General features: G+C 42.2%; 1 protein-coding gene across 16 annotated transcripts in view; it reads right to left on the bottom strand.

Annotated features, from left to right (window-relative positions):
• Positions 1 to 14333, bottom strand: part of ATE1 (arginyltransferase 1) — a 202045-nt gene that overhangs the window by 154177 nt on the left and 33535 nt on the right. For all 16 annotated transcript variants that reach the window (XM_053309054.1, XM_053309063.1, XM_053309069.1 and 13 more), the window contains one exon: positions 6567 to 6599. In XM_053309054.1, the coding sequence (XP_053165029.1) occupies positions 6567 to 6599 (33 nt within the window). The remainder of the gene's footprint in view (positions 1 to 6566; positions 6600 to 14333) is intronic.

Below are 14333 nucleotides of genomic sequence, written 5' to 3'. Positions count from 1 at the left end.
AGAAGCACTTTTCTCCTAGTGATGTGCTTGAGCCAGTTTGGTGCCTCTTTTGACAAGCGCCAAACCAGTTCGGCAGGGTGAAGAGTGGCTCCCTTAAGGAGCCAGTAAGCAGGTCATTACCTGAACTGCTGCCCTGCTGCTTTTCCAGGCATGGCACTCACCCTAGCAACGGCCACGCAGGGTTGCAGCACTGTTCCCTAAATCCTGCATGTGTGGCATCGGCACACACAGCCACCATTTGCATGGTCAGCAACACCATGCTGACCACACAAATGGTGCATGAGTGAGTGCCACGTGCATGCTGATGTCCCAAGTGCGAGCTGCAGGGAACAGCGCCGCAGCCCTACACGGCTGTTGCTAGGGTAAACGCTGCACCTAGAAAAGTGGTGGGGCAGCAGCGGAGCAGGGAAGGACCTGCTTACCAGCTCCTTAAGGGAACTGCTCCCTGCCCCACCAACCCATGCATGAGCCATTCATGCACATCCCTGTCTCCGCCCACCCACCCCCTCCTGCATTAGATTTCCCATATTTAGGGCATTATGAGACTAGTCCCTTCAGCAAGTATTGAAGAGAAAAACCCTATATATTTAGTAAAGATTTACTGCCTTAATTTTGTGATAAGAAGGGTAAATCAAAGCACTCTGAAAGCATAGCAAGCCAATCCTATGCAGCAGTCAATTCCACTGAATTCACTGAGATTTGTTTTAAAAACTTGTTAAGTGAGTGCCACTGGTCTTACTTCTGACTAAATATGCCAGGATCAAAGTTTAAGTAGTTAATAGGAAGCAGTCCTAAAAAATGTGTAAACTACATTGGGGTAAGTATTCCACTCTGAAATGAATGTCCTTGTGAAAGATGGTTCCAAAAAACAGACTATACATTTTACTGGCTATATAAGTCTTAGAAATATTTAACTTTTCAGGAACATTGCACCCTGAACAGGAAAAAAGATTTTGAATTTACATATTTGCAAAGTTAGATGCATTAATCAGCACTGAAGTCTCTGAAGGGGGGAGAAGTTGTTAGCGAATTAATGAACTTTGCTTATTTGTTGGGCAACTGTATACTATTCAGTAGGTGTATCTGTGTTTCTTATTGCTTTGACTTTCAGTTATTTGAGAAGAGAGAAGGAAAGCTTTTGAGGTGTTTGTTTATGCATATGTAAGCTTGTCTGTGAAGTTCTGAATGATGGTGATGCTGAAAATTAATGTTTAGAAAGAACAGCAGCAGGAACTATAGGAGAAATTCTGGCATTTCACTGTCATTAACCAATTGGCATTTTATAGTTGTTGTCAATGACTCTTTTTTTTTTTTTTTTGCCAGATTACATACTCTTGTGTCAAAAACCCCACAGCCAATGTAGCTAGAATTCTAGCAGTTGCACAGTGGTGATAGGGTGCATGTGTGCCCAAGATATTTAATACTGAAGAAAGGAGCAACTTTGGCTATTTACTTTTGGAGTGCAAGTATGCCCATGTTGCAAAACTGAGCCTTGAGAACGTAGGGTGACAGGAAATCTACAGTGCTTACTGGGCCCCTGGACTTGGGAAGTAGTTGTGTGGCAGTCTACAATTGGCGAGGGGATCTGGGACAGCACAACACATAGCTAATTAGACAAGGTTAAAAACTGAACTGATATATTGGATTGTATGGGGATGTAAATGTCTGCATGCTTTAGGAATATAAATGCTGCATGAAATCATCAGGTAGAAAAACCCTTCCCCAACTATTGGTGATACATGTCCAGAGCAGGCACAAATCAGCGGGACAGTGTATCAGTTAACCCCTGCTAACTTGGCAAAGAGGCACCTTTTAATGTGGTGATTCTCTTTATTTAGCAGGGGGAGAGTAACTGGCCCTATCCACCCCCAGCACAGTACTTCCAGTGACTGTTGCTGGTGTCTATTTTATGTTTCTTTTTAGATTGTGAGCCCTTCGGGGTCAGGGATCCATCTTATTTGTTTGTTATTTCTCCGTGTAAACCTCCCTGAGCCATTTTTGGAAGGGCGGTATAGAAATCAAATCAAATCAAATCAAATCAAATCAAATCAAATCAAATCAAATAAATAAATAAATAAATAAATTTGAATATTCAAATTTTGAATATTGAGGTTAGGCTACCCATGCTTAAATCTGGCAACCCTACATTAGTTCCAAGATATTATATTGTTCCATTGTAGCCAAACTTAGTAATAATGTCAAAAAAACTATCTTAACTGCAGACCTTGAACTTTCTTTAAAATGCTTCCATATATTGAAAAAAATATACATAATGATATGAGGAAAATTACTTGAAGTAGTCCCATTGATATTAAAAGGACAAGTTAGGCAACGTGCTACAGAGTTCAACAAAAATATTGTTAGAGACAAGAAAATCCAGGGTGTTTTGCCAACATGCTACAAAACCAGCAATTTTCCTCAGGTCAGCCAATATCTTCTTATGAACAACTGTCAAACTTGTTTACTCTTGCAAATTACTTGTGGGAAAGGAAAGGAACTCAAATACAACAAATGTCTTATTACTTGCACAGTGGTGTCACTATAATAGATTTTAAATTATTAAAAATCTAATTGCTTGTGTTCTGTCTATGAAAAAGAGGAAGAAATCTTTAGAAATCATACGGACATGTTTTACAGCTTATAAAAATATATTTCCAATATATTTCCAATGATACCACGCACAACAAAATTAGCCCAATTACTGAGATGAGATGAGATGAGATGTATTATGAGATAGCAGCCATCTTGATGGCTGGGGTACAATCACCAACTTTGCTATGGAACACTGCTCCCCATCTAATTACTAGTTTTGAACTAGTTATTTGCTTGTGTTTAGCCATTCAGTTCTGGTTCAAGATAGCCAAAATATTTTAAGTTCTGGTTCACTAAAGAAATCTCTCTGAACCAGTGCTGAGGTTTGAATTCAGTTTGACTCTCTGGTGCCAATCCTCATCAGAGGGGCATAGCTGCCTGGAGTTGATGAATTATTAAAAGATCATCTGATAATTTTCAAGTGATTGAGTAGCAAGACAATTCCTGTATCAGTGAAAAGAGAACTAAAATCGGTGGGGGAGAAACTGTGAAACTGGAAGCTTAAGCATGTGAGGAGAAGATGAAAGGACAAAAAAGCAGAGCTTGAGCAAACTGCAGGAAAACAACAGGTTGCTTACCTGTAACAGATGATCTGGTAGTGATTCCACAACATTTATAAATATGGGTTCTGCGCCTGCGCAGACCTGCTTCGGGTAGGCATCATTATCTCCTTGCGACGCCTTTAACTGCCACTGCCTGAGCCTGCAGTACCTCTTATTGGCAGTTAGGCGTCTCATTATTCAGTTTCTGATTGACCGACGTAGCAAGGTATGATCAATACATTCCAATATAGATATAGTCTAAGTAGCATGCCGCATTTAGCGGGGTCGGTCGGTCGGGTGTCGCCTTCAATGCTCACCTTCAATGTCGAGTGCATCTTTCCCGGGTGTTTAGACTGCTTTATGGATGCAGATCTCGGGGCTGCTTGGGAACTCGAAGAAGAAGGGCTCAGTGCGTCCTCCATGAGGGCGACTTTAAGGCGTGCCAATCTGCTTTTTAGGGTTTGTTTTGAAAAACCCGCACAGATATCACAAGTTGTGGTGCCGTGCTCTTCTTCCAAACAAAGAAGACAGAGGTGATGACCATCCGTTGACGGGAGCTTCCCATGGCAACCCCGGCACCTCTTAAAGGTGGTTTTTTCACGGGTGGCACCTTTATGTGCAAGTGCCTTATCAGTCATGGGGAGGGGTGGTTGAGGGATAGAAGAAACTCCAGTTTAGCTTTCGTTTACCGTTCTGTAGTCCATTGCTGTGATATCCTTCCTTTTGTTGTTGTTGTAGACTGTTATATTCTTAGTAGTCAAAGGGTGTCCGAGAAGAGTAGTCAGTCAATCCAATTCTAGTCCGATAAGTCCGTAAAATGAGCAAACTAACAAACTTTACTGAGGAGCTAAGAGCTTTCCGAAGTGCTTGAACGCATCGGCGGTCAGACAGAAACTGAATAATGAGACGCCTAACCGCCAATAAAAGGTACTGCAGGCTTGTGCAGTGGTGGTTAAAGGTGTTGTGAGGAGCTAATGATGCCTACCCGAAGCAGGTCTGCGCAGGCGCAGAACCCATATTTATGTATGTCGCTGGAATCACTATCCAGATCAAGTTGTTCTAGTAAGAACTAATCAGCCTACTTTCCTTTCACTGTCTCTACAACTGGCCTAATTTTGGTTCAAATCAAGGTCCACAAGTTAGATCTCTTGCACCTCAAATGTCCATGCTTCCACCATCTTGGATCGGGGTGAAACTACACCATTGAGGTGTCCCTGTGTGTCATTCACTGAAACTGTATGTTGGTTCAAATGGGTTAGACAGTCCACAAATTAGCTCACGTGCGCCTCAGATGTTCACATAGCTGCCATCTTGAATTGGAGTGGATGACATCATCACTCACTACACCATTTGGGCATCCCCATGTGTCCCTGCAGCTTTAGCAAATTTGGTTCAAATTGGTTAAGCAGTTCACAAGTTAGCCCATTCGTGCCTCAGAAGTTTACACATCCACCATTTTGGTTCAGGGTGGATGACATCACAAACTACGCTGTTGAGGTGCCCCTATGTGTCCCTACAACTGTACCCGATTTGGTTCATATTGGTCTAGGTGTTGCAAAGTTGATAGCAGGGGGGCACACAGACATACACACAAAATGCCAGGTGATTTCATAAGCCTACTGGAAAGTAGGCTAAAAATTTCATAAATATAACATAAAAACAAGTAACTCATAGTGATGTGTACTTTTTTGAAATGAAAATCCTTACTCAGAGCATTGTCATCCCTAACTGAATGTCTCACCTTTACTCCTCAAATCATACATCAACTGCCACAGCACTTATTCCCACTAGACATAAGAGGCATAGATCAATTGTGTGATAAACTGCCAAATATTTGAGGTAGTGAACCGATATTATAAAGAAAGCTAGACATATTTACAGAGTCGTCGTCCTACTTTTAGAAACAGGCTGCTCTTGACATCCAGAGACCCCATTTCTCTTTCTAACAACATTGTTACCCTTAAGAACTAAAAGTGTAAATTGCAATTAAAATTAGTGAAGAAATCACCTTACTATGGCCTAGCTTAGTAAAATAATAATGGAATGTATTAGTAAAAATCCAAAGGAAAGCCAGGCCTCAGTCACATAAGCTTTAACTTTGCTCTGAAATTGTTTGTGGTACAAATGGTATAGAGGTGCATATTTTGTGACTAGTATGTGGAGGTTGCTTCAACACAGAGAATTTCAAAAATCCTTTTGGCCTTGGATATGTGACCCATTTTATTTAACTTCATCTAATTGAAAACATATGCATGTGGTGCCACACAAAATTCAATTCAAGATTCAAAATGTCAATAAACAACATGCCAGAGGGAGGAAAATGGCATAAACCTTACAGGAAAATATACATATGCACCCATGTAGCCATACAAAAAAAGAAAGAGGAAAATAATGGAAATCTGCTGCCTGACTTGACGAGGTGATAAAAGCTCTTTCTCTATTAAATCTAATGATCCCGATTAGCCTTCAGGTTGTTGGAATGTAAAAGGGGTGGAGGTAGATTCAGTAGAGAAAAATAACCAACTCCACACATGGCTTCATTCAAACAGCAACATATCAAATTACTAGTGCAATTATTATAACCTGACAATTTCATTACACTCATGTGGTAGTTAACTCTTTAAGACCAACAACAAGGTCCTCTTATCCATTAGAAATGGAGTAATCTGAAGCCTTGACCCTAAAATAAGCCCTTATTCGCCAGCCCTGCTATAAAGAAGCAAAACAAAAGTTGAAAACTTTAGGCTTCTTTGATCAAAGATCATTTTAAAAACAGCAGGGAGCCCAAACAACCTAGTTCTCTTCAAAGTGGAAAGTGAGTACTTTACTTTGATAACTTCATGTTTATATTCAGCAATTAAGGCTGTAGTATGGCAGATAGTTGTGCCATCTGAATGGCTAAAGCCTCTTGCATGATGGAGGGAATGGGAGGAAGAGGACCATCTTTCATAAATCAAACATTCCCTTGCTATGTATATAATTACCTATATATAATAAATAAAACTGCTTTCTGTTGGTACATACTGTATACACTGAATTCCAGCAAGAAGCTTTGCGTTCTCATAGTGTACTGCCTCATGCGTGGTCTCCACTGTCACATAACACAAATAATAGTCTGTACTGTATACCCTGAATCAGTTAGTACCAGTAATTATTACCCAGTGCTCATGGCTGTAAATACAAAGCTAAGTAAGGACTATATGTTTCAACCTTTTGAATGCATAAGGAAGGAAACTTATATGTTACTTATCTAGCATGTGTATGAAATCTGCAACAAATTCAGAAAATACCAACAAAATCAAATAGGTGCTAGGGATCCCATTTTTTGAACCTACTAAAGATGTAATTTATTGCAAACACAAGCTACAGAAGACAAATGATAATTTTTTTAAAAAACACTGCAAATATTTAGTGTAAAAAATTATTTCCTACCTCAAGAGGAGAGTCACAGAGAAACCTGGTGAACTGCATTTAGGATATTTATCAGAAAGCCAGGTCCACAAGGATGGATGTTGAGCATGGAATGAAATGCACACAAAAGAAAGAGAAAAATAAGTTTAAAAGTTTTAACAAAAATGCATTAATTCCTATTATACTACATATTCTACATAAATGAAGCTCACTACCTCAATTGCTAACCATGACAGTTAATACTTGAATTAAATTTGCAAATTGTCTCAAAGTTGCTTCTTATGAACCAAAGACATTCTCGGAAATAACAACAAGGGGAACAACTGCTATGTCAAGTATGAGAAGTAGTAGCTTCTGTTAAGTTTGGCTCTTGGAAATACCTTCTGGTTCTTTGCTGTATACAGTATATGACAGCATTATAACAAAGCAAGTCCATTTTTGGTATTACAAGATTTAAACAGATTTATCAGAATCTAGTCAGAAGGTAAGGTGACGGCAACACATGGGTCCAGAAGAGCATCTGTATCCATGCATGCAGAAAGTTCCAAGTTCCCTCCCTAGAATCACCCAGATAGACCTAAGAGAAACTGGTGCCTGTAACCTTTGAGAAGCTGCTGCTTGTCTGTGTAGACAATACAGAGCTACATGGATCCATGGTCTTACTCAGTATTTAAGAGAACGTCTTCTTTGTCATGAACACCACCACCTATTGAGATCATCAGGAGAGGTCCACCTCCAGTTGCCACCAGCTCGTCTGGTGGCTACTCGGGGATGGGCCTACTCAGCTGCTGCCCCAATGCTTTGGAACGCGCTCCCTGCTGAAGCCTCCCCATCTCTGACAATTTTTAAAAAATCTTTAAAGACACATTTGTTCACCCCAGCTTTTAATTAAATACCATTTTAATAGTTTCAACATTGTTTTAAAATATTGTTTTGCGGTTTTAAATTGTTGTAATGTTGTAGCTTTTTGTTGTCATTTATTTTAACCAATGTTTTAATTTCTCTGTTGTCATTTATATGTTTTAATTAATGTTTTAACTTTTCTGTTTTTGTTGTAAACTGCCCAGAGCCGTAAGTTTTGGGAGGTATAAAAATATCTTAAATGAATGAATGAATGTTCCTATGTTCCCAACTTCAGAGTAAAATTTTAAGATTTTATATAGAGATTTAAAGTTACAGGATTGTCTAATGAAACACTTCTGGTTACAAGAATTCTGAACAGGCTCAAAGCAGATAGTAATCAGATATCCTTCATAAAATGATCTGAGGTCCTGAAGTTGTAGACCCTAGAGCAGAACCTAAGTTTCCTTCTCATATTATCTTGTGAGGGCATTTTCTTTCATACTCTTGGACATCTTGGGCTATCCAAAAGAGAGACGGGGGGAGGTGGCGATCTGGCTTGCATCTCAATAATACTTTGCTTGGAAGATTCAACATGGACTTAGACAGTCCACCTCTTCATGGTATAGTGATGTGCCTCCCTCCTCTCTACCATACAGAAAATAATTAGTATAAGGCAGGCACACTATTCTTAAATTTTCCATCCAAACAAAAAAGCAGTGGAAAGAAATCTCACCAACAGACTTCATGCAAGCAGGCATCTCTGTTGAGAACCTGGCTCATGCAGTATTTTCTTTTTTAATTGACTTACAGGCCTTGCTATCCTGCCTATTAAGTATAAAGGCATGTATTAATTATGGAAGAAAAGGAAATTTATCTCCACACTACACCAAGGTCGGCTAAATATCTGAACCAGGATGTAGTGGCTGAATTTTTGCTAAGGCCCAATCTTATTTGCCACACAAGGGTCAGATCAGATTGACAAGTGCATAAGTGTGATCCTGAGCATAAGGAAGCTGGTATGAACATCTTCTGGCCCTGTAAGAGTATTAGAAGACCCATGTTTATCTCAGTGCTAAAAGTATATGATCACAATGGGGGAAAAGAGAAAGACTACTACTTCAATTCCTCATGTCAGCAGAGCAGTGTGGGACACAAATTACATACTGTACATCCTATTTGATTCCATATAATAACTAAATGTATTTTATCATACTGAAGAGAAGATTCAAGTACACTCATCCCTTGCCTTTTAAAAAGGCAGGGAGTACTGTACCTGGCCATGCTGCAAATGCAGCGCTGGCCTATTTTTCTTGCAAATGGTGCCACACGGCCCCATTTGCAAGCTAAACAACGCCCCTGCGTCTGATGTCAGACGCAGAGGGCATGGTTGGGGCATGAGGTGCAGCCTGTGTGGCTCCTACCCTGGCCTTGATACTGCAGCCAAGAACAAAACACATTACACACACAGATGGAAAAAATTAGAGAGAACACTGGTCTTCAGGAACATTTAGCATGCAATCTGTAAGAGTTTTTTATTTTTAAAAAATTATAACTGAAATGATCCTGTCTTTTAAAAAGGATTGATTTTAAATTTCTTTTTCAATCACTCAGAGTATACAGGATTAAATTCAGAGCTTTTGCTCTGTGTAAGGAAAGCTGGTAGGCAGGAAACACTGGCTGAAGGGAAGGAAGATCTCTGGCATTGTTGGGTAGGGTTGGAAAGGTCCTCCACCTCCATCACTCCCTGCCTCTAAGATCCTGAAAAGCCACTTCCAGTGTGCCCAACAATGAGCTTGGTGGACCAAGCTCCAACTGTTCACAGAATGCAGCCCGTTAGTTTAGATACAGAAAAAGGTGGTTTAACAAAAGTGGTTTTTCCATCATGAGATTATTTTTCCCCTAAGCAACTTTTTAACAGACCCACATGGATCAATAGCTTGTAAATCATTCAACACACACTGAAGTTGGTACACACATATTTGCTGGTTAACAATAATGTATGAAGCTGGGGACATTTTCAGAGGAAGATCAGGCAGAAAGGAGGGTTGCTTGAATCTACACATATTAGCTCTTCTCCATAAACTGTCCCCTCAGGTGTTCCTCCTCAGAGACAGCCACGGGAGAAACATAATTAATAGCAGCCAAGTTGTTAGAAACCAGTAACCAACAAACCCTCTCTCTCCCTGTCCATTTCCCCCTGGGAATGATGTCCAGACCCACTTTAGAATTGCAAGGAAAATGCAAGAATTGGAGCCCCTTTTTTGCCTTGTGACAGATTACACCACCCATGTTGAAAAGTCTAAACTTCGAAAAACAAGTTGGTTCACAATTTGTGCATGCAGTTCACAAGGCCAGGATACACCACCAGAGAACTCAAAGACTGTCAGTTGGTGGTGATCCTGTGACTACTAACACTGGCTTGTCCAAACACATGTCACATGACCTTCAGGGATGTGATAGAGGCATCCCACTCCAGGGCTGGTAGCTCCTCTGCTGTCAGGGAGAATGAAGGTCTTGGGCAAGGAGGACATCGGTCTGAGGAAGAGGGAAATGCTCCTTTAGAAGGGACCCCTTCCATGGATGATGAGCCCATATCCTCTTGCACTGGGGATACTCCTCTGGGGGGTGGGGGCCTTCTTGTAGTGGGTGATTCGATCATTAGAAGTATAGAGATGGGTTTGTGACTCACGTGTTGACTGCACAGTGACTTGCCTGCCTGGTGCGAAGGTTACGGACATCACGCAGTGTCTAGACAGGCTCATAGGCAGTGCTGGGGAGGAGACAGCTGTTGTGGTGTACGCTGGCACCAACGATGTGGGGAAATGTAATCGGGAGGTCCTGGAAGCCAAATTTAGGCTGATAGGTAGCATTTTGAAGTCCAGGACCCCCAAGGTAGCATTCTCAGAAATGCTACCTGTTCCACGCGCAGGTACAGTGAGACAGGCAGAGCTGAGGAGTTTCAATGCGTGGATGAGACGTTGGTGCCGGGAGGAGGGGTTTAGATTTGTTAGGCACTAGGATACATTTTGGGGGAAGCAAGGCCTGTACAAAAGGGACAGGCTGCACTTGAACCAAGATGGAACCAGACTGCTGGCGCTTAAAATCAAGAAGGTTGCAGAGCAACTTTTAAAATGACACCTGGGGAACAGCCGATGGGAGCTGGGCAGTATCCCGTTTGGCAAAAGCCATCCCTTAAAGTGTGCAGGTGCAAAGGATTCAGATAAAAGAGAAGTGGGCAGAGCAGAACCTCATAAAGAGCAGATGGGAGCCTGTGCCAGCAGGTCCAAGAGTCAAAATAATAGTACACATCAGGTGAGAGATTCAGCATATAGGTGCTTATATGCCAATGCCAGAAGCCTCCGAGCCAAAATGGGTGAGCTGGAGTGCTTGGTGGCTAACGCAGAAAAAGATAGAGTGGGCATAAAAGAAACATGGTGGAACAGTGAGAACTAGTGGGACACTGTTATCCCTGGGTATAAACTCTATAGAAAGGAAAGGGAGGGGCACCTTGGAGGAGGGTTAGCACTGTATGTTAAAGAAGGGATAGAATCTAACAAGCTAGAAAACCTAGGTGGACTGGAGTCCTCCACATAAACCCTGTGGGTTACAATACAAGGCCTGAAAGGGAACATGCTACTGGGGACGTGCTATCGCCCTCCGGATCAAAACGCCGACAGTGACTGGGAGTTGCAAGAGGAAATCAGGGAGGCATCAAGGAGAGACAGGGCTGTAATTATGGGTGTCTTCAATTACCCACACATAGACTGGGTAAATTCACAGTCAGGTCAGGACAAAGAGGTCAAATTTCTAGATACGCTAAATGACTGTGCCCTAGAACAGTTGGTCTTGGAACCAACCAGAGAGAAGGCGACCTTGGACCTAATTCTGAGTGGCACCCAGGACCTGGTGCGTGATGTCAGTGTCATCGACCCTTTAGGGAACGGTGACCATAGTGCCATCAAATTTAGCATACATGCGGGGAGAGAATCACCAAGGACGTCTAACACTGACATTCTGAATTTCAGAAGAGGAAACTTCTCTAAAATGAGGAGTATGGTGAAAAGAAAGCTGAAAGGGAAAATCAGGAGAGTCATTTCGCTCCAGAATGCATGGAGTTTACTCAAAACCACAATACTAGAAGCCCAGTTAGATTGTATACTCAAAAGGAGGAAAGGTACCACTAAGTCCAGGAGGATGCCAGCATGGCTAACGGGTACCGTCAAGGAAGCCATAAAAGGGAAGAAGATTTCCTTCTGAAATTGGAAGGCCTGTCCAAATGAAGAGAACAGAAAGGAACACAAACTCTGGCAAAATAAATGCAAGGTGACAATACGGGAGGCAAAAAGAGAGTTTGAGGAACATTTAGCCAAAAGTATCAAGGGGAATAATAAAAACGTCTTTAAATACATCAGAAGCAGGAAACCTGCCAGGGAGGCGGTTGGACCATTAGACAATGAAGGAGTGAAAGGGATTATTAAGGAGAATATGGAGGTTGCAGAGAAGCTGAATGAGTTCTTTGCGTCTGTCTTCTTGGCAGAGGATACTGAGTATATACCTGTTCCTGAACCAGGCTCTTTAGGGATGGAGGCTAGAGAGCTGAGTCAGATAGAAGTGACAAGAGCTGATGTTTTAAACTGTCTGGAAAAACTGAAAGCTAACAAACCACCAGGGCCGGATGGCATCCATCCAAGAGTCTTCAAAGAACTCAAATGTGAAATTGCCAACCTCCTTGCAAAAATATATAACTTATCCCTGAAATCGGACTCTGTACCAGAGGACTGGAGAGTAGCTAAGGTAACACCAAACAGGCTGGTTAGCCTAATGTCCATTCCAGGCAGATTGATGGAAAACATACTCAAGGATAAAATTGTAAAGCACCTAGAAGAACAGGCCCTGCTGGGAGTGAGCCAGCATGGCTTCTGCAAAGGTAAATCTTGCCTGACTAACCTTTTGGAGTTCTTTGAGAGTGTCAACAAGTGCATGGATCAAGGTGATCCAGTTGACATAGTTTACCTGGACTTCCAGAAAGCTTTTGACAAAGTTCCTCATCAAAGACTCCTGAGGAAACTTAGCGGTCATGGGATAAGGCGACAAGTACATGTGTGGATTGCTAACTGGTTGAAAGACAGGAAACAGAGGGTAGATATAAATGGAGTTTTCACAATGGAGGGAAGTAAGAAGTGGGGTCCCCCAGGGATCTGCACTGGGACTGCTGCCTTTTAATTTATTCATAAATGATCTAGAAGCAGGGCTAAGCAGCGAGGTGGCCAAATTTGCAGATGATACCAAACTCTTCCGGGTAGTGAAATCCAAAACGGATTGTGAGGAGCTCCAAAAGGATCTCTCCAGACTTGGAGAGTGGGCGACAAAATGACAAATGCATTTCAATGTTGGCAAGTGTAAGGTGATGCACATTGGGATGAAAAACCCCAACTTCAAGTATATACTTATGGGATCTGAGCTGTCGGTGACGGACTAAGAGAGGGATCTTGGGGTCATGGTGGACAGTTCATTGAAAGTGTCGACACAATGTGCGGCAGCTGTGAAAAAGGCCAATTCCATGCTAGGGATCATCAGGAAGGGGACTGAAAATAAAACTGCTAATATTATAATGCCCTTATACAAAATTATGGTGCGACTACACTTGGAGTACTGCGTACAATTCTGGTCACCACATCTTAAAAAGGACATTGTAGAACTGGAAAAGGTACAGAAGAGGGCAACCAAGATGATCAAAGGCCTAGAGCACCTTTCTTATGAGGCAAGACTACACCTGGGGCCTTTTAGTTTAGAAAAAAGACGACTGTGGGGAGACATGTTAGAGGTCTATAAAATCATGCATTGTGTGAAGAAAGTGGAGAGAGAGCAATTCTTTTCCCTCTCACACAACACAAGAACCAGGGGTCACTCCACGAAATTGATTGCCAGGAGGTCTAGGACCAACAAACGGAAGTATTGTTTCATACAATGCGTGATCCACTTGTGGAACTCTCTGCCACAGGATGTGGTGACAGCCAACAACCTGGATTGCCTTAAGAGGGGTTTGGATAACTTCATGGAGAAGAGGTCTATCAATGGCTACTAGTCGGAGGGCTACAGGCCACCTCCAGCCTCAAAGGCAGGATGCCTCTGAGTACCAGTTGCAGGGGAGTAACAGCAGGAGAGAGGGCATGCCCTCAACTCCTGCCTGTAGGCTTCCAACAGCATCTGGTGGGTCACTGTGAGAAACAGGATGCTGGACTAGATGGGCCTTGGGCCTGATCCAGCAGGGCTGTTCTTATGTTCTCATGGTTCCCCTATATGAACTCAATGATCTGTGTAAGCAAATAAAGATTTTTTAAAAGTAAGGCATTGTATTTGTTAATCAATTTCAGTTGCTGTGGAAGATGCTATGTTCCCTGAAACCATAAGGCAGGCATTAAAACATAGTAACCATTAGGCCTGTGTAAAGATTCAGCTTCAAGATCAAATCATTTACACCTCGCCCCTGGCCCCGCACAAGGCAGCCACCACTCCCTTTGCTTGCCTCCAGACAGAGTAGTCCATGCACAGCACCAGGGAGGGCCCTTAAAGGAAAAATAAAGCTGTGAGAAGCCCAAGTGACATGATAGAAACTGCACAACATTGGGAAATGCAGCCCTTCCCAGTCTTTCCCCCATAGAATGTTATGGGGCTCCTGCCTCATTCTTGGAGACCAATACTGTTGAATATTCAGTCTAGGTAGAATATGCCCTTCTTTCCAATATGGGAAGGTAATAGCTTACACACTGTGCAGTCTACCACTGTTCTAAGCGAGCTGCCCATGTATTGCTGTGTTCTATTCAAAAGCTACTGCTGCTTGCTAATGCACAGAGCCTCTGTGGCTCCTAAGCAGTGTCATCACTGCAGCGACAATGCTCCAATGATTCCCAATGGTAGTATCATTGCTGCAGCTCTGTGCATTTA

This window comes from Hemicordylus capensis, chromosome 3 (genome assembly GCF_027244095.1).
Source record: "Hemicordylus capensis ecotype Gifberg chromosome 3, rHemCap1.1.pri, whole genome shotgun sequence".
NCBI lineage: Eukaryota > Metazoa > Chordata > Lepidosauria > Squamata > Cordylidae > Hemicordylus > Hemicordylus capensis.
Note: the sequence above shows the minus strand (reverse complement) of the source record. Positions and strands in the feature narration are given on the sequence as shown.